This window comes from Eptesicus fuscus, chromosome 22, assembly GCF_027574615.1.
Source record: "Eptesicus fuscus isolate TK198812 chromosome 22, DD_ASM_mEF_20220401, whole genome shotgun sequence".
Classification (NCBI taxonomy): domain Eukaryota; kingdom Metazoa; phylum Chordata; class Mammalia; order Chiroptera; family Vespertilionidae; genus Eptesicus; species Eptesicus fuscus.
In genome coordinates, this window is record NC_072494.1 from 28,543,824 (window position 1) to 28,564,212 (window position 20,389).

Below are 20,389 nucleotides of genomic sequence, written 5' to 3' on the forward strand. Positions count from 1 at the left end.
ATCGAGAAATTAAGTGTCTTTTCTGTGCTCCTTCCTCCCGCTACGATTTTGAAAAGGCCGTTTTTAAACTTCAGGCGAAGTCACTAGAGCATTCCGTCCACGTGACAGTGGCATCGAAAGACTTCCAAATCCCACTCCCTGGCATCACCCTCCACGTTTGCAGATGGACTGCTGGGACCTGCAGCCTCTTTTTCATTCGCACGTGAGGAATTTAGCTGAGTACTTACACCACCACGGTTTACTTGCAGGTCTGTTAATACTTCTCGGGCTGAGAAACTGCATGTGGTGTTCTGAAAGGCATGGACTGTGTGAGCACAGAACCCCCAATAATGCGGGAAGCACCCCTCCCACGAGCGAAATATTCCTTCCAAGTCCAGTTCAGTGGAAGTGCCTCAAACAGGGAATAGGGAGGAAAATATGAAAGCCTTCGGATCTGATTCCGGTCATGCTTCTACCCAAGGACCCAACATTCTGAGCATCAACCACAGGACAGTGGAGAGAGGAGGGTGGGCGGTGTGGGCGGTGATTAGTACTGTTCCAAATATTTGCTACTGCTCTCCATGGGCCTTCCCTCTGAGACGGTCACACCTGCCTCCTTCATTCACTCTGACGAGCTTTGGGGTCCAGGAAATGGGGGTGGGAGTGACACGTACCACTCCCGAGCCCAGCCTTCCGCCGGGTTTCCATCTCCATTTCCCCCGCCCGGAGACCTGCGGTGTCCAGATAGGGACTTCCAGGTCTTTGAATATGAACAAGTTTTCCTTGCGAACTTGAGTTTTAAAGAGGGTCTCTCTGGAAAGTTGGCAGATCCTGACGTTCCTGGCATGAGTATCCGGTTTTTTCTTTTCCCCTCCACCCAGAGCTGTGACAGGGTGGAGTCTACTTCCATGAAATTGCATGTTTCCAAAATAGGATCCGCTCTTACATTTTACTGCTGTTAGAATGGAATTGCTGATCAAAAACAAGCAAAAGCCAAGCACGCTAGAAATAGAATCTCAGCTCATATTCTCTACTTTCATCTTCATCTAGGATAGAATTAATATACTTTATCAGAGTGCCTTTTGAGCAAAGATGTGGCCAGTGGTTCCCATGGTGGTCCAGATTCCATTCTCACTTCTGCAATCCCATGTAGTGATATTCCCAAGCTCTTGGGGTAATTGCACCGTGTCGTAGTCTGTAGTCTAGGCCAGGGGTCGCCAATCGGTGGTCCGCGGACCACTGGCGGTCCGTGAGGTCCGAAAGGTTGGCGACCACTGGTCTAGGCAACTTCCAGGAAAGGGTGCTAGACTCTCGAGCTCTCCTCGGTTTTGTATCCCAGTACAACCTCCCTCCAACCTACAGGACCAGGCGCGATCCTGGTGTTCCTTGCTAGTGAGGAGGCGGCATTCACTGTTGCCTGGGATGGGATGGTTGTGTTAGGGAACTTGCTTGTGCATTATAGAAGCGATAGTTGAAGAAGGAATTTGGGATCAGCAGGGTGAGAACACTAGATGTATTGTTTTGCTGGATCCTATGGATTAATTAGTTGATGGTCTATTCCCAGCGGTATCAGCCGATCATTTTCACCTCCGAGGTGAAGCGTAAAAAGGCTCTAGCGATGGCAGGTAATGCCAGGATAGCACCTTTTAAAATGTTGTACATGTTGGTTCTTAAAAATCGCGCCCTTAATAGTGCTCTGGAGAAATGGTTCCCAACCTTCCTAATACTGTGTGACCCTTTAATACAGTTCCTCATGTTGTGGTGACCCCCAACCATAAAATTATTTTCGTTGCTACTTCATAACTGTAATTTTGCTACTGTTAATGAATCGTAATGTAAATATCTGTGTTTTCCGATGGTCTTAGGCTCTACAGCAGCGGTTGAGAACTGCTAGCAGGGTCACCTAAGACCATCGGAAAACACAGATATTTACATTACGAATCATCACAGTAGCAAAATTACAGTTATGAAGTAGCAACGAAAATAATTTTATGGTTGGGGGTCACCACAACATGAGGAACTGTATTCAAGGGTCGCGGCATTAGAAAGGTTGAGAGCCACTGCTCTGGAGGGAGAAAGGTGAGGGCGTTGGTCAGGAGATGATGAGCATCCCTGTCTCAGACCTCTCCAGGATGTGCCCTGGCTTCTAGCCCACGTAGACACACAGGAAGTGCTTCGTAAGCCTGGGATATACATGAGTGGATTTAGATGTGGACTGGAAGTAAAAGTGTCCTTCTGAGAGTGGATCCTGTAAAAGGATTATGAATATTTTAGCTGAAAGATAGGCTGGAAATAGGAAAAATAGGTTGTTTTTCTATCTTTTTAAAAAAGGTTTTTAAAATTAATTTTTAGAATGAGAGTAAGGGGGAGAGAGAAATATCAGTATGAGGCATGATATTGATCGGCCACCTCCTGGACACCCTCCACTGGGGATCTAGCTGCAACCCAGGCAGGTGCCCTGACCAGGAATGGAACCGGCAGCCACTCAGTGCACAGGACAACGCCCAGTTAACTGAGCCACACTGGCCAGGGCTATGTATTAATTTTGACTAAAAAGGATTTTCAAAGGTGGTCCTTCTGATTTGAGCATCGTTGTTTCCCACCAGAGACTGGCATGGTTATCTTTATCCTGTCCAGTAGACCCAAGAGGAAAGAAGCAATAGAGATTACACTGCAGTGGGCGGGCAGCCTGGTACTCCCTCCAACAGGCATTCGGGCACTGTGTAAGGATATCCCTGTCAAGCGGGGCAACAGTAATGAGCTCTCAATGCGGACTGCTTCTCTCCAAAGGCATTGGGATTAGGGTCACTCCAGACTTACCTTGACCGACATGCCAACTTTAACAAAAAGAGAGAGGATGGTTACCAGGAGCAAAAAAGGTTGTTAGCATGCCCTAGCTGGTTTGGCTCAGTGGATAGAGCGTCGGCCTGTGGACTGAAGGGTCTCAGGTTCGATTCTGGTCAAGAGCACATGCCTGAGTTTCAGGCTCAGTCCCCAGTGGGGGGCGTGCAGGAGGCAGCCAGTCAATGATTCTCTCTCATCTTTGCTGTTTCTATCTCTCTCTCTCTCTCTCTCATTTCCTCTCTGAAATCAATAGAAAATTTTTTTTTTTTTAGAAAAGGTTATTAGCATTTGTCAGGAAGTAATGCTAGAGGAGACTGACTGTTGTGGATGTGACTGTGTCTTAAGAGTATGGTCAAAGGAAGTGGGGTCCTGGGAAAAAAAAAAAGGTTTGGGGTGAGGAGATTTCTAAGTGTCGGGGTAATTCTAAGAGTGCAGTTTTACTGGCGAGGAAACGATGCCCGGTATTCGCTGCTGAGGACAGTGGCCTGGTCTGAGGTCTGAGGCTGTGTACGGACACATTCTGTCCGTCTGCAGCTGGCTGGTTTGAGGATGTACTTGGGGTGGGAAGGCTCAGTGGTGCATTCGATTCGATTTTTATGAGTCACAGACATGTCGGGCGAGCCTGCCTCCCAAGAGTTTTACCCCGTGCACTCGCAGAATTCCAAATATTTGGCCTGCTTGTGATCCACCCTTCCCAAACTTCTGAGTTCAAACAAATCGTGTGTTTCCAGAACCCTTTCAGGAAGCACGCTGTTGGCTGTGCTCTGGCAGCTGTGTTGTTGCGGGCGGCCAGGTGTGGGAGCGCAGATTCCGCTCCGGGTCTCTGTAATGAGGCACTGGCCCTTATCAGTGGTTCGTGCTGCTGGCCCACAAGGGGATGGTTTGATGAGAAGGCTCTCCGCCTCAGAATGAACGGGGTGTGGCACCTGCCACATCAAACAAAGGTACACAGGCCGGGGTCACTTCCCATCTTTCAGAGCGCTGACCTCTATCAGCATCACCTGCGTATCTTGCTGTGGACACAGGGTTTTCTATCTAGAGACACTGATGTTACGGGAATACATCCCACGTATGCATGTTTTTTTTTAAGGTTATTTGTTCCTCTGTTCCCACGCACCAGGTATCAGTATTACCTGCAAGTCAAAAAAGACGTGCTCGAGGGGCGACTGCGGTGCACGCTGGAACAGGTGATTCGGCTGGCCGGCTTAGCTGTGCAAGGTAAGAGACGGGGCTGACCCCCACGGTGTGAAATCCCACCATCTGTTTGATGATGATGTCGCTGGCCTCCGGGAGGGAAAAGTGACATTTGCTTCAAGATCCCTTAGGAGTGCTCCCTTTTCATTTCGAGATATCGGAAGTTAAAGATGCAGAGGAAGTGATGTTTGTGGCAGGATGGTGGCTCTCGCGGGGCTGTCTGCAGATTGCTCCTGCTTGTATAATCTCAGTTTGTTTATGAAAGAATAGCAGCTTTCATCCTGCCTTTAATTAAAGCTGCATTTCAGGGTTTGTGGAACATTTTTCTCAGAATCATTCCACTGCCCAATGCGGTCATATTTTGTGGCTCAATGCGATGGCTGTGTGACTTTCACATCCGTTTCAAGTGTGAGAGCTTTAAACAGCACAGTATAATGTATTTCTTTACAGTTAAAGAGAGAAATTGGAAATGCTTAGTTGTAATGTGAAACTGCAAACGTGTATTGGACTACGTTTATCTTTCGACCTACCCCACTTAGATTTATCAGAGAGCTATTTTTTACCATCTCTAAGTTGTTACATATATTTTTACATATACTTATATAACAGATGTTACATAATTTTTTTTACATGTATTTCTACTCATTATTGAGTAATAGCTTAATTGTCTTGAGTCATGTTAAAAACAAGATAAAGCCCTAGCCGGTTTGGCTCAGTGGATAGAGCATCGGCCTGCGGACTGAAAGGTCCCGGGTTCGATTCCAGTCAAGGGCATGTACCTCGGTTGCAGACTCCTCCTGGCCTGGGCCCTGGTTGGGGTGTGTGCAGGAGGCAACCAATCGATGTGTTTCTCTCACATCAGTTGATATTTCTATCTCTCCCTCTCTCTTCCACTCTCTCTAAAAATCAAATACCCTCAGGTGAGGATTAAAAATGCCCTCAGGCCGAGGCCGGTTTGGCTCAGTGGATGGAGCCTCGGCCTGCGGACTCAAGGGTCCCAGGTTCGATTCCGGTCAAGGGCGTGTGCCTTGGTTGCGGGCACATCCCCAGTGGGGGGTGTGCGGGAGGCAGCTGATCGATGTTTCTCTCTTGTCGATGTTTCTGGCTCTCTATCCCTTTCTCTTCCTCTCTGTGAAAAATCAATAAAATATATTTAAAAAAAAATAAAAATAAATAAAAATACCCTCAGGTGAGGATTAACTAAGATAAAAATATAATTTTTGGAGAGAAACGTGTTTTCCTTTCAGTCATTTGCTTTAAAATCAGTGAACGTCCCAATGTAAGCCTGCCCGTCCTTGCTGGGTGGGCTGTTCTTTTGGAAGCTGTGGACTGGCCTTCCCATCCCAAACTCTGAGCTGCAGTTGAATCTTTTGGGTTCCGAAATGTCCAAGGAGGCAGCCTTCCCTTGACCTCTGTCCTTCGGGGTGGTAGCCGGTTAGTGGTGTCTGTTGGCTGTACAGTGGTTACCCTGTGGATGGAAGGACAGAGAACATCCTGTATCCCATCTGTCCACTTAACGACCGGAAAAGGAAGGAACAGTGCCCAGAACAGTGTAACAGAACAATCGGTGGTTGTAACAGAAAATCATGAAATAATGGGAAAAGACACCCTTCACAGGGAGAAGAGAGAGAGGGTCCTGTATGTGCCTCATCTTCACATTCGTTCTTTCTCCTTTTTAAAAAGCTTTCCTCTCTGTTCATTTTCTCCCCTCTTACTCTGTTATGTTGTTGTTAATCCTCACCTGAGCATTATTTTTCCACTGATTTTTTTTTTTTTTTTAGATCTTCAGTCTAACGCTCTCCCAACTGAGCTATTTCGGCTCCTCCACTGATTTTTTTTTTTTTTTAGAGAGAGTGAAAGGGAGCGGGAGAGACACAGAGAGAGAGAAACATTGATGTGAGAGAGACACATTGATTAGTTGCCTCCCACACAGGCCCCAACCAGGGCCGGGGGTCAAGCCTGCAACCGAGGTATGTGCCCTTGACTGGAACCGAACCCAGGACCCTTCAATTCATGGGCCGATGCTCTATCTACTGAACCAAACCAGCTAGGGCCCCTCCTCTCACTCCTCAGTCGCTGGGCTCGGTGCGGGCTGCCTGGGTTTGTGAAGACCCTGGGGATGGCTCTTAGGCTGAAGGAAGTCGGTGGACCTTCTCTTTGGCTCCTCTTCGTTCTGGTGAAAGCTGCCCTGGCTGTCATGTTTTAAGTCACTTTCCTGAGGGCCTTGCTGGGCAGTTAGAAAGGCACCTCGGTAGAGATATGTCCGCATGAGATATGATAGCTGATGGCCAAACGTGAACACAGGCAGAGCACGAGATCTTTGCTCTGCCTGGAGGCCTCCCCTAGTTGTAATCAGTTACGTGTCTGGGCCGTGCTTCTCCTCTGTGCCCTCCTTTCCCCCATTGACCCCTTCTAGCCTGCCCCCGCCCAGGCCTTCACCACACATGGTCTGTGCCCATGGGCTATGCACATATGCTTGCAAGTTCTTTGGTTGAGCTCTTCCCACCCACCCACCCACCCCTTCCGGGCAGTGCCTCTCGCTGGCCTTCTGTGTGGATCCTGGCGTCCTCTGTCTCTTGTTACCTACAGTGACCTGGCTCCACTTCTACCTGATGCTAAATTTTTACATGGAATTACATTTCATGCTGCTTTCATTCTTTTTTTTGGAGAGTAAGTGGAATTAGAAGCAAGAGATTTATAGATTCATTTTTTTTTTTTCACTTTAGAATCATAGGATTTTATTTATTTAAAAAAAATCTTTATTGTTGGAAGTATTACATAGCCCCCTCATTGCCCCTTTAGCCACCCCTGTCCCCTCGCCCCAGGCCTTCACCATACTATTGTCTGTGCCCATGGCTTATGCACATATGCTTACAAGTTCTTTGAGCTCTTCCCACCCACTCACCCCTTCCGGGCAGTGCCTCTCCCCTGACCTTCCGTGTGGATCCTGGCGTTCTCTGTCTCTTGTTACCTTGAAGTGACCTGAATCCATTTCTACGCGATGCTAAATCTTTTACGTGAAAGGAAATCTCATGCTGCTTTCATTCTTTTTGTGTGTGCGCGCGCGCGCGCGCGCGTGTGTGTGTGTGTGTGTGTGTGTGTGTGTGTGGAGAGTAAGTGGGACTGGAAGCAAGGGGTTTGTACATTTGTGATACAGGCTCACTGTGTTCCTTTTGCATGGGCTCAGACATAGCACCGTGGGATGAAAACAGAACAAAACAGAATTTTTGGCATCTTGCAGCCCTCGAAGATGTTCAGTAGGAGGTGTCAGGATTTGCAAGGGTGCTTGCCAAGGGTGCTTTACAGTGGGAATTTCCAGCTGCAGATGTATGAGGAGCTAGAGATGGGCTGGCTCTTCGGTTGCCTAAACGAACCCTGAGTGAGAAAGTCCCCTTGGCACATATTCTGACGGGCTGTGTTGATGCATATTTAACTAGAAGATAAATATAGGTTTGGGTGTAAGTTTTAAAAATAGCTTAAGAATCACTTTCAAACTCTCCCATTCTTTCTAGAAAGTCGCATAGCAGTGTCACACGCTGGCATTCGCAGTATTGCTAGGTAAACTTAGCAACAGTATCAAGCACATCTCTGCACTGTGTTTTTGTGTGTGTTTTTTTCTGTAATAGTGCAGAAATAGGATGATGTGGGAAGAAAAAATGTGGTGATATGTGCACCCTGTTTTATTCCATCTTTAATTTCTTATAAAAAGTGAAATTATTCCCCTTTCTTTTCAGCTGATTTTGGAGACTATAACCAGTTTGATTCTCAAGATTTCCTCAGAGAATATGTGCTATTTCCTATGGTAAGTGTAATGTTCTTTTTCGCAATTAATTTTCTACCTTCTCTGGAGGTTTAATTCTTTCCTTTGGGAGTCTCGTGCTATTTGACACACACACACACACACACACACACACACACACTCCCTGGGGAGGAGAGTCCATGAATGTATGAAGTACGGACAAGGTTTATAAAACGATGAACAAGGAAAGATGCCCCTTCCCACCTCCTCAAGGCACTTATCTGCCCTCTCTCCCCGCCCCTCTCCCTCGCGACACAGATACACACACTGCCACCACCACCACCACTACCTGCCAGTGCCACCGCTGCTACTGCCAATGCCATGGCCTTCTGCCTTTCTGGACACATAGACCTTATTCCCAAACTAGATCGGTTGCACGTGGGTCCGTCTGCCTGGAATGCTCTGCCCTAGATATTCCTCTGACTTGTCATTCGGATCCTGACTGAAATACCTCCTCCTTAGACAGGACTTGTTTGTCCCTGACCACCTGTGTGATGCACTTCAGCCACAAGCCACATCCTGCTAGATCACCTTTGCTGTGTGCACTTCAGAGATCTCAGTATCTGAACTGCTTCTCGCCCTCTCCCTCTCCCTCTCCCTCTCCCTCTCCCTCTCCCTCTCCCTCTCCCTCTCCCTCTCCCTCTCCCTCTCCCTTTCCCTCTCCCTCTCCCTCTCCCTCTCCCTCTCCCTCTCCCTCTCCCTCTCCCTCTCCCCTTCCTCCTGTCTCTCCCTCTCCTCTCTCCCTCTCTCCCTCTCCCCCGTCTCTGTCTCTCCCCCTGTCTCTTTCTCTGTCTCTCCCCCTGTCTCTGTCTCCACCTAGAATGTCAGCTCCATGGTCCCCAACCTGGAGCCCTCTCTGTCTTGTCCACGGTCGTCTGGCATTGGGCCGGTACCCATAAAGGCTCATGGAATGAGTTGTGAAATAAAATGTCAGTTCCTGGGTCAGATTAGGGGGAGGCTAGGTTTTAATGGCTGGGGAGTTTCTGATGGCTTGTTTTTTTGGTAGCTTTGGGGTAGATGAGAAGGGTTTTAACGAGGAAGGATTAAGACAGCAGAAGAGCCCTGCTAGGGAGGAGCTCTGCCCAGTCCCACGTTGTGGCTCTGAGTGTGGAAATCATAATCAGTCAACGCTGATTGTTTTGATTCACTGTTTGGCCCAAAGCACTGACCTGGGTAACTCACCCCCGGGGGATGAAGTTATACAAGAAACAGGGCCTGTTCTCAGGCAGACCACGGAGCGGTTGAGTCAATCGGGAGTTTGCAAAATCCAAAGGCAAGGTCAAGCGTATTAAAGTACATCAGGGTTTTATGTGGGGAGAGAGGGTTGCATGAGCTGCACCTTAGGGGACGGGCAGGATTGCAGAGAGGAGGGGAGCAAGGAATGACCCAGACAGAGACAAGGAGCAGAGGCAGGTGGACAAGAGTCCGCTGGCCAGTCGGACTGTCACTCAGGGGTGCAGGAGGGGACCTGAAGGTGGCAGATGAGACCGAAGCGTCTGAGGAATGAGACCGCGTGGGCTCCGTCCAGGGCCTGCAGACCCCGAATTTGAGAGCTGCTGGTGTAGACCAGAGAGACGGTTCCGTGGGAGCAGGTTAGATGAGAACCTGGTGTGTTCCTGGCAAGAGATACGAAGTAGGTGTGAGCAGGGAAGATGAAACCAAGAAAGTAAAGCAAGAGAGAGATTTTAGAAGTAAAACGGGTAGAACTTGGCTTCTCAGCGGTTGTGGCATCTGGGAGAAAGTCGGGTGTCTGGTGACAAAGGTTTTGGTAGAAGTTAGGCTGCAGTTATTGCCCAGAGTCAGGGCATGAGATGGGTTTGAATCACTGTAAGGAAGACGTAGGCAGGCGAGGTGAGGGCTCCATGAGAGACACAGGGCGGAAGAGGTGGCCCAGAGGAGAAAAAGCTGACAAGGCGTCCAGAATGTGGAAGCCCTGCCACAGGAGTGATGGCTGAGAGGGGTCCCGAAGGCCGGGGTGACATTTCCCAGGATGTGATGTGATGGGCCAGGCCGGTTCTCCCAGGAAGGGTCGGCCCGAGCGCGAGCGGAGATGTAAAAGGGGGGTTTGCCTGAGCCCTGAGCCCTTGGGAGAGGGGGCCTGGGAGGGCAGGCTGGGTCCCAGGGAAGAGGCCTGAATGCCAGGCCCAGGTGTTGACCTAATTGAGCAGGCCATGGGGAGCCACGGCAGGTTGTAAACGTCCCGCTTGGTTCCACCAGAGCTTTCAAAGGGAAGGACGCATTCCTTTGGTGGGGGAGGGCAGATGGGATGAATGGCTGCGTTTGATCTGAGAGAGCAACCGAATTTGTCAAATGGCATTTCTGCAGCAGAGAAAAGAACAAAGTTAAGTACACAAGGGCGCTCCACAGGTGTGCGGCTGTGTACAGGCATGCACGCTGCCATTTGTCATGGGTGCGGGGCCCACCCCTCAGGGAGGCCGGGGCCCAGGCGGAGGCTGTTGAGTGAGCACAATGGCAGAGGGTACCTGTGGACGTGTCCCTCTTTCAGAGGAGGAAGCGGAGGCTCAGTGGAGCCCTTTTTGATCTTCACTTAATCTTTCTTTATTTTATTCTGTTGCCTCATGCCTTTTCTCAGCGTTTCGAAATTGGGATGGGGTTACTACTACTGCTCAATGCCCAGATGCACACACACAGGGCTGAGTCTGAGCCACGTGGTGTCTTTGTGATTCCACAGCCTCAAACTGAACACGGGGAGCCTGGTTTCCGACCGTAGCCTGGAGTCAGTTCAGTGGACGGCGAAACAGGAAACTAAATTCACCAGTGAACACATGAAAAATAAGAACGGCTAGGCATCCCCTTCATCTTCTCTAAGGTTTCTCACGAGCGTCTGCAGCGCTAAGGGATTTCCAGGAGATGGTCGTACTGCCATTCTTCAGCTCTAAAAACGCTGAGTTGCCACACTTTCCATAATTTGAGATAGTTTTGAGGGGTATCTTTTTGGGGTTAGTGTTTCATCGATGCAGAGTTATTAAATTGGAGTCGATCTTTATATAAGAGGTATATTAGAATCAAGGAGGTTTCCTGCCTAAACATCGCCCACAACCCCCTCCCCCCCCCCGCCCTCAGTGTTTGCAGGAGCCCCAGAGGGCCTCACCAGGACACACAGCCCAGGGCCCCTTCTGACAACCCCTTTGGAGCCCAGCGGAGAGGGGTGCGCATCTGTGCCCTCCTGGGTGCTGGGAAGGGTGGAGGCAGCTGGCCCCATAGCTTGAGCCTCCCCAGACCCCACCACCTGAGCCTCCCCAGGCCCCACAAGCTCGAGAATCACTGTCTGTCAGTGTCTCAGGAACCAATTGCCCTGGTCTCCCTGTCTGGGATTTCCTCCTCCAGACTTCATCTCTCCATCGCAGACAAGGCGTCGCTGGTAAATGTTTAACAAGCCCTGTAAATGCTCCCTCCAGCGTCGGAGGGAGCTGGGAAGAGATGTGAGTAATCGGCTCTAATCCCATGGGAGCTGGCTCACCACCCGTCCCAGGGGGCCTGGGTTTCAGTAGGTCGGGACACCAGCTGTTACCTTCCAGAGTTCTCTTGCGGCCTGTTAGCCATCCAGGCCTCTTTGGCTCCCAAGGCTCCATCAAGGAGCTCGGGATGAGCAGGTGGCTCTGACTTGGTTTGCTGCTGCTGGTGGTGGTGGTGGTGGTGGTGGTGGACAGAAAGGCCAGGCACAGTCCCTTCCTAGCTCAGCTTTTGAGGGGGTGATGGCCTGGACACTCATCTGCCTTATCCCTGATGGTTAAAAACATGTAAATTCTTAGAAAGCATCCTGTATAATAAAATCCTAATATGCAAATTGACTGCACAGTGGAACGCCCGGTCTCTGTCCACCACCAGACTCTGTCCACCCCCCCCCCCCGTCTCTGTCTCTCTATGACGTGCACTGACCACCAGGGGGCAGATGCTCAATGCAGGAGCTGCCCCCTGGTGGTCAGTGCGCTCCCATTGGGCTTGCTGCTCCTTAGCCCAGCTTGGGCTCACGGCTGGCGAGCGCAGCAGCCTGGCGGGAGCCTCTCCTGCCTCCGCAGCAGTGCTAAGGACTCCTCGGGGAATGTCCACCGAGAGGTCCCGGACTGAGAGAGGGCATAGGCCAGGCTGAGGGGACCCCCCTTCCCCGCCCCCAGTGCATGAATATCATGCACCAGGCCTCTAGTTTTTAATAAAAGTGAGTTTGATAGGGAAGAAGAATGTTCATGAAAAAAGAGCTATTCCTGGACCCTACATACGACGTGGCAACTCTAAATGTGTCTTAAAATAGTCTAAGGCAGTGATGGGCAACCTTTTGAGCTTGGTGTGTCAAACTTCGCCAAAAAACTGAGCATAACTCGGGTAGTGTGTCACTTCGAGGAAAAAACTAACTCCAAGACTCTAGTCGCAAATGTTTCATCCTCAGGAGCAGCAAATGTTTCATCCTCGGCATGCGGCCGCGTGTCATCAGAAATGGCTACGCGCGTCAGTGCTGACACGCGTGTCATAGGTTCGCCACCACTGGTCTAAGTTATAATGGGGAGCCATGTTAGAAAAGGAATCAGGAACCCCCAGTCCTGAAAACTACAACTTTGAGTCGGAAGGCGCAAAGGGGAGACGGAGGAAGGGAGGCGAGTGAGGACGTCGGGAGATGCTGGGAGCAGGCTGGTAAATGACCGTGGCTGCCGTCTGTTTTCATAGGATTTGGCCCTGGAAGAGGCTGTTCTGGAGGAGCTGACACAGAAGGTGGCCCAAGAGCACAAAGCCCACAGGTAAGGCAGGAGGGCTGCCGGCTGGGCCCGGTGCCAGCCGCTGTCCTGTCCACGGCCGGAGGCTTTGGGCCCCTACCCCCACCCCTGGCTGGAGTCCACACAGTTTTATGGCTTCCAGCCTGAGTCAGCGCTGCTCTCAGGGGTGTGTGTAGACCGGGCTTCTTGTCCCCCCTCCCTCTCTCTCCCCTTCTCCCTCTCTCTTCTCCTCTCTCTCTCTCTCTTCTCCTTTCCTTTCTTTTCCCTCCTCCCTCCCTTTGTTTTCTTATCTCTTTCTCCCTTTTAAAAAATATATTTTTATTGATTTCAGAAAGTAAGGGAGAGAGAGATATAGAAACATCAATGATGAGGGAATCATTGATCGGCTGCCTCCTGCACACTCGTACTGGGGCCAGGCATGTGCTCTAACCGGGAATAGAACCAGTGAATTCCTGGTTGACAGGTCGATGCTCAACCACTGAGCCACCTGGGCTCCTACTCCTCCCCAGCCCCCCCCCCCCCAAACTTTCTTCCATACCAGCAAGCCTGCACAGATGGGGAGTTGGTGGTCTGGAGAGTTCCTCTCCGGCGCCTTCCTAAGAGCCTGTTGCCCGGCCCGGGAAGCCTGGTGCGTGCCTGTACTAGGAGAGAAGACGGAAAAGAGCTGCTTTGGGTGGGAGAGTCAAGATCACAAGGGGAGAGGAGGGCGCCTTTACAGTGAGGAAGTCCTGAGCGCTTGGGACCAGGGCTCCTTGGCGCGCTTTGGGAGCAACGGAAAACCACGTCCTTCCCTCCCCCCTCAGAGGACCCAGGTGGGGTCCTAGGGTCTCTCCTCTTGGCCGCGTGGCTCCCAAAATGCCATCCTCATAAACTCTTTATTGTGTTTTTTTTTTTCCTTTTTAAAAAAATATATTTTATTGATTTTTTTACAGAGAGGAAGAGAGAGGGATAGAGAGTTAGAAACATCGATGAGAGAGAAACATTAATCAGCTGCCTCTTGCACACCCCCTACTGGGGATGTGCCCGAAACCAAGGTACATGCCCTTGACCGGAATCGAACCTGGGACCCTTGAGTCCGCAGGCCGACGCTCTATCCACTGAGCCAAACCGGTTTCAGCTGTGTTTTTTTTTTTCGTTTTTAATCGTTGTGATTTTTTTCCCCCAGGTGGGAGAAAAGCTTTTTTTGAAGCAAGCAGCATTATTCTTAGGGATGTCTGGAATAATGACTTAGGCTCTCTAGGGGCGGCGGCTCTTCATTGAATACTTCACCTTCCTCTTACGATTCCCTGGTGAATACAGACTCCTGGGGAATCTGTGAATGCATTACTGAATGCACCTGCCCTCACGGTTGGGCGGGTGATGAGTCCTCTTCCCAGAATTGCGGTTGAACCCCAGCTCTGGAATGTGCCACGGGGAAGGCAGGATCTCCCGCCGACTGGGTTCGTTCGCCCTTAACCGTGTCCCCCTCCCGTGCCTTTTGCTTGCAGTGGGATCCTGCCCGCCGAAGCTGAGCTTCTGTACATCAACGAAGTGGAGCGCTTGGATGGATTCGGGCAGGAAATCTTCCCCGTGAAGGTAGCGTCCGCTGGCCTGGCCTTGCGTCAGCCTTCGGAGACGGGGAGAGGCATTTGGGAAACGGGTGCTGATAGTAGCAGGCAGAACGGCCTGGCTTTCTCTCTGCCACGTGGCAGTAATTGGCAAGTCTGGTTACTTTACTAAAGCAAAGATTTTTATTTTTTTTTTTGTAACTGAGAGATTTTGATTGGGTGGATTTCAGGAGAAGAATATCCCATTTATCTGATATGAGTGAGTACCAAACACCAGCCCATCCTGCACAGCGAAGGGTGCAAGGCCCATATCCAGTCTCGCCCCGGGACAAGGAGCTAAGGTCGCATGCGCCTTAATAAAGACCCTCCCCCCTCGGTCTCGGTCTCTTCCCCGTCCGTATTCTCTCTCCTCCTCTTTAAGCTGACACCCATGGTTTCTGGCGTCCATGGAAGCATGTCCTTTATGCACCCATGCTTTCTCTCTCCTGTCCGAGAGAGCCTCCATTGTGGGTGTCCAGTCCCCCTGGTGTTCTCTGGAAACTATGCACAGGAAACTGTTACAGCATGTCACCTCCTTTGCAAAAAAAAAAAAAATAAAAAAAAAAAAAAATCCACCTCCTGAGTGGGTGTGGTTGTCGGGGGCAGAGGGGAGGTCATGGTGCATGGGCGTTTATACAGCTGAGCCCATAAGCCAAACTCAATTTCCTCTCTCTGCTGACCAACTTTGCAAAAGATGGAGTTTTTTTTGTTTTTGTTTTTGTTTTTAATCAGAAACCTAAAGCAACGGGCACATTTCAGCCGTTTGGGAGACGCCGGCCATTTCGGCATAAACGTTTCACTCCAGGCGGCTGCAGTCCGCCGCAGTGAGAACTGCCCGCGGGCATCAAGTGGAGTGCGGCGGGGTGGCCGCGGCTTGTGGAAAGGGCTAAATGGCTCCTTTCTGGATTTGTTTAATTTTCTTTTGCTTCTCTCCTGGCCGCCCTTCGTAGGGCCGGGATCCATTTTCCTTGCCATAACGCCTCAGACGCCACCTGCATCCCACTTACATTTCAGCAGCCCGTGTAGAGGCGTGATGTTTGGGGTCACGGAAAGAGAGTGCGCTGTTCTCCACTTCCAGAAAGCTCACTTCCAGTCCCTGCGCGTCGGGCGTTTTGTCGTGGCGGTCATTTGCTTGTTTTGTTTTTCGTGCTTCCGAATTGTGGGAGGGAGGGGCAGCGGAGATAGTGTGTGAAATCCACTGTGCTTGGTTCTGAGGCACTTTCTAGTATGTTCCTTAGCGCGCGAAGCCCAAGGGGGACACGGGGCCTTACCCTGCGTGGGCCGACAGGCATTGCTGACTCACTGCCCGTGGGCGTCAACGAGCCGGGCTTCTTTTTCCTCTTTCCTTTCCCCCCACATATCTGTTCGTGACTAAGGGGACCACCTACACACCACAGGGTTCCCGGTGATGGGCGGGTCAGCGGGACCAGCGGGGGCAGGGATGTGGTCAGCGCTGAGACGGTGGAAAAGCAGACAGGACAGCATGCAGGGACGGACGGACTGTGGGGAGGCAGTCCCTTTGGGGTTAGTACAGGTCCTGTTGACCAAGTAAAGTATGAAACCCTGTGACGGAGTCCTAGGGGAGGACACTTCCATTTGGCGAGGGCTTTTCCATGCGTGGTTCCTCAAAGGTTCTCAAGGCTGGAGGAGGATGAGGACAGTTCCCAGCAGGTCTGCCCGCCTCTCCACAGACACAGGTGTGGCGGCTGCCTCAGTGGCTCCTGTACAGTCAGAGCACATGGCAAGGGGAGGGTGCTCTGGAATGAGTCAGAGTCTGGAGCCTTGGTCCTTGGCGAAGTTCAAGGTCGAGCCCTGCGGTTCTGCCCAGTGCGGTGCCTCAGGCGTCCGTTCTGAGGTTTTCCCACCCGGTGATCTGCTCTTCCTGCGTCCCCGTCCCCACCAGGCTCGGGTCGACCTGCTGGCAGAGTGCCCGGGGCCGCTTCCCCCAGGATTTTCCTTTCTCCTCCCACCTCCACTTCACCTGCCTTCTTTTCCCACATGTTCTCCTGTCGGATAACTTCCCTCTTCATTTCTCATAACGACAAGGCCCCCCTTTTCCCTTCCTAGTTCTTTCTCTCCCGACTCTTTCTGCTTTGGCCGCCAGCAGGGTCTCACCTTTCTCCGTCCCTGTGAGAAGACTCCTGTTCAGTGTTAGCTTGGGTGGGTGGGTTGAGACGAGATCACTGGGAGGGGACACGGGGCCAGGCAGAGTATATGCAGTGAAGTCACAGTCCACGGGCCTCTTCCATGTTCACAAAGCTCTCAGCCAGCGTTTAGCATCCCACGCTGGACCGTGAATAGATAGTGAAGCAGCACCTACATGATGCCCTAATAGGAACCCCAGTGGCCAACTCGGTGAGGGCAAAGCCTAGAAGACAGAGACTCTGTAGGGCGAAGAACCCCCTGCCCAAAACACCATCCTGTCAATCACACACACACACACACACAGCACACACACACGCACACACACGCACGCACGCACACGTATGTATTGCCTCTTTATAGGAATAGATTGCTTTTAAAAAGGAACATTTAGAAAATAAAACATCTCTCAGAAATTAAAAGTGTGATATCAGACATGGAAAATGTAATAGGTTAGAAGGTAAAATTAAGAAAATCTCACCAAAAAGCAAAGTAATGGAACGTGGGAGGCAGAAGATAAAATTAGAGGGCCAGCGTAGGATGTCCAACATCTGAATAATAGGAGTTCTACAGGGAGTAAACAGAGGAAGCACGAAGTAGTAGTTCGAGAAAACATCCCAGAACTGATGAACGTGAGGTTCTGAAGTAAAAAGCTAAGCTTAGTGGGTCCATATAAGATACACAGTAGGGCTTTAACTGATGTAAGTTGGTGCCTCCAAGGGAGAGGAAACTGGGAGTCCATCCAGGCCTGCTGTTGGCTTCTTTTAAACAAGCTCTAAAGAATATTCAATTCTTCAAACTGTGTGCATGTATAATCGCATGTATGTAATGTGCATATATAATCAGGCTATGTGCATGTAAAATCTTAGTTTAAAAAACAGAAACCAAGGTAAACATAGATACTCATAGGTGTTCCCAAAAGGGAACATCCGAACTGCCAACAAATCTGAGAAAACCCTAAAATTATTTTAATCAGGAAAGGTGTCGCGACAAATTGAGAAAAATAGATACCTCATACGTTAGGGTGTGCAGTGGGGCGCATCCCCTCAGGATCTAGTTGCCTGATTGCCATGATGCTGCTGTGACTCATTTTTATTTATGGGCGAGAAACGGGGCGTGGCCCCCCACGGGTTGCGGAGGCCCAGGGCTGGGTGCTGCTGGACCGCTGGGCATCTGTTTCATCACCACTATCTTTCCTTGACCTCCTACAGGACAATCATGGAAACAGTGTGCACCTGGGCATTTTCTTCATGGGGATTTTCGTGAGAAACAGAATTGGAAGACAAGCAGTAATACACAGGTAGTCTTGTTTGCCTTCTTCCCCCTCCTCGCCCCCTCCCCCCCCCGCCTTGTCCTTTATTTCATTGAGGAACTAGACAAAAACCCACTACATAGAAAAGTTATACAAATGATTGAATCCCAGTGTGGATCAGAGTTGAGCTCTTCCTAACTCAGTTAAGATCAGCCCTTTGTGGGATTTAAGTGGTTATGGGGAAACTTAGCTCACTTTTCCTGGAGACCTGTTTGGGAGCGGGGGATGGGGGTAGGGGAGGCCTTCTTCCCACCTGACCCAGGAAGTGCATTGTTGAACCCCACTGACCCAGGAGAATGGGAACTAAACTTTATGAGTCTGTTTGGAGACAGGCTCTCCAGTTGTCTCTTGCTGATTCCCTTTGCTGGAATCTCCATGACCAGTCATTCCATTCAGACTGGCTTCTTCCCTTTGTCCTAACCACAGGTGCTAGAAGAGCGCTAACTGGTTTCTAGACTCACAAAAGAGGGTTAGTTGCGAAGGTATAGTTTGAAAAAGCAACCAATTTGTTACAAATTAAGGGACGTTGGAACTTTTTGCTATTTTGACCCTTTAACTCCTTTTCCATTTAACATGCATAGGACTAATATAGGGGGTGTATCCGAGTGTCCCCTCAATTACATGCCAGTGAGCTTGCTTTGTGTCCGTGGCCATAGATCCCATGTAGTGTCAACAATCTAAAATCGCATGCTCGCTTTTATTTACAAGGGAATAGCTGTTATTTTTTGGAAGAACAGCTTTCCTGTGTGTGCATCTGGCAGGCATAGCTGCGCATTAGGGTAGAGGATCAAAGATGGGTCTTAGAGGGAAACCTGTAGAGAATAAATATTCTCTTGAAGCCCTGGAGGGGAGCCTGGGCTAGTCACCCACTCTCTCGGTCAGCGGTTGCTGCAGGTCATTTTGAGACACTTTTCCTACCAAAGGCTCCCCAATAGGCTTTTTGGTCCCCCTAGGTCTCCACTCTGCCATTACTTTCGTCCTTTATTCTCTCTTGCTCTTTAATTAGAGACATCATTGAAGCATGAGTAGGGAGAGAGATCTTTGGGGCTACTGAGTAAATTTGATTTCTGGATATACTTAGTCAACCCCATACACCGACAAGAAATTATAAATTAATTGAGTAAAATATAGAAATACTGTACGTGCAGAGTTGTAACTGTAACATTTTAGGCATATCTAAAGCTATCCAGGTATTTTGTCCCACACAGTTCTCCATAGCATGAGAGAATAAAGATGATTGAACTGGAAACTTTCCAATACTTGCCGAGTGCTCACTTCAAGATAGTGGTGCTGAGTTCTCCATCGCTAAATCAATGCTTTATTTATTTATTTTTTCCTTGAGCCTGGAGAAGTAGACAAGTCTTGCCTTACAGCTAGCGAGGTTGAATAGAAGAAAATAGCAATTTGAAAGTTGGCTGGTCACGAGCCACACACAGGATGTGTTCAGTCTCCTTCGGAACCGCTTCCAGACCTCTTCCTTCAGCCCTTACCACGACACTCCTCACAAGGCGGGAATTTATTCCTGTGATAATGCCACATGAGTCATGCCATAGGTGAAGTCATATGGTGGAGTGAGGAGTGGATTCGGAGTTTTGGCAGTGGCCTTGAAGGAATGGAGCCAGAGGAAACCAAATACTCTTTTCTCTAGAGACCTTCACTGGGAAGCGGCTAGCTTTGTGTCCAGGTAGATGTGATCTGATGGGATTATGGGTTGGCAGACAGCCGTGCTGGGCACCTGGAGCCGGTATGGCCCCAGCAGATGTACATAAACACAGTTGGTACTGGTGTCACGGAAAGGTGATTGGAGGAACATCTGGAAGCCCCAGGTATAGAAGTCACCCATCCCTGGTGAGCAGAGTGAATGTGGGGAAGTCAGGTACTCACATGCGTCTCAATTGCCTCGTCACCGAAGTAGAAGCCATAACCGCTGGCTTGTCTACCGTAGAGAGTTGATCAAGGAGCCGTACTCTGTACAGATGGGCGGCAATATTATCACTTTCAGTGCTTTCAGCAAACATGTAGCGCATGCTGTGTGCCAAGTACGCGGCTCCGTGCTTGGAATACAGAGATGCGGAAAGCAGCATCTACCCGGGGCATGGAGCTTATGGTCTAGTTTGGTTTCGTCAGGGAGCTAGTCACAGAAGTAAGCAGTCATGATGCAACGTGGTAACTGGTAGAGGGCGACACACACCAGGCTCTTTCCCAGCATGTGGGTGGTTGGGGATGAGGAAGGGCTGCCTAGAGAAGGCGACTCCTGAGCTGAGTTACACGGGTCATCCAGGCAGAGGGGGAAGGGTGACGAGGAAAAGCAGTCAGTGGGCAGGCATTCTGGGTTGGGGCACAGGGTGACGGGTAGGCAGTAGTGAGAGCCGGTTAGAAATGGGCTCCAAGTAGAATGGGAAGCAGTAGCTTACCTCCCCTTGTCTGGTGGTCATTTCTGTGTAGCACACTTTAGATAAGGTCTCCACGAGGAAAGAGAAGGATTGTGTGCGTGTAGTTCACAGAAATGTAGTCACATTGGATACTCGCCTCCCAGGCATGTTTTCTAGGTGATGTGTCATTAATGACAGCACATGACATGTACATGACAGCCTAGATTCCACGTGGATTCTTCGCCTCGATTCCAGAACATTGGCCTTTCCAATAATGTGTTCCTCCATCCTTTAAAGCCAGGATCGCGGGGAATCCTTTGTCCGTTTGGAACTGGGAATAACAAGGCAGCAGAAGTCCCTTGCAACTGTCCCCCCTACTAGACAACAGTATCTAGATATCGTTTGCATAGGATTTTTTTTTAGCTATTTCAGTA

The 20,389-nt window shown here is 50.0% G+C and overlaps 1 protein-coding gene across 6 annotated transcripts in view; it reads left to right on the forward strand.

Moving 5' to 3' along the window:
* The window catches only part of PTPN14 (protein tyrosine phosphatase non-receptor type 14), a 153,148-nt gene that overhangs the window by 101,797 nt on the left and 30,962 nt on the right, over positions 1-20,389 (forward strand). For all 6 annotated transcript variants that reach the window (XM_028152199.2, XM_028152202.2, XM_028152201.2 and 3 more), the window contains 5 exons: positions 3,944-4,041; positions 7,752-7,819; positions 12,497-12,567; positions 14,031-14,118; positions 17,483-17,571. In XM_028152199.2, the coding sequence (XP_028008000.2) occupies positions 3,944-4,041; positions 7,752-7,819; positions 12,497-12,567; positions 14,031-14,118; positions 17,483-17,571 (414 nt within the window). The remainder of the gene's footprint in view (positions 1-3,943; positions 4,042-7,751; positions 7,820-12,496; positions 12,568-14,030; positions 14,119-17,482; positions 17,572-20,389) is intronic.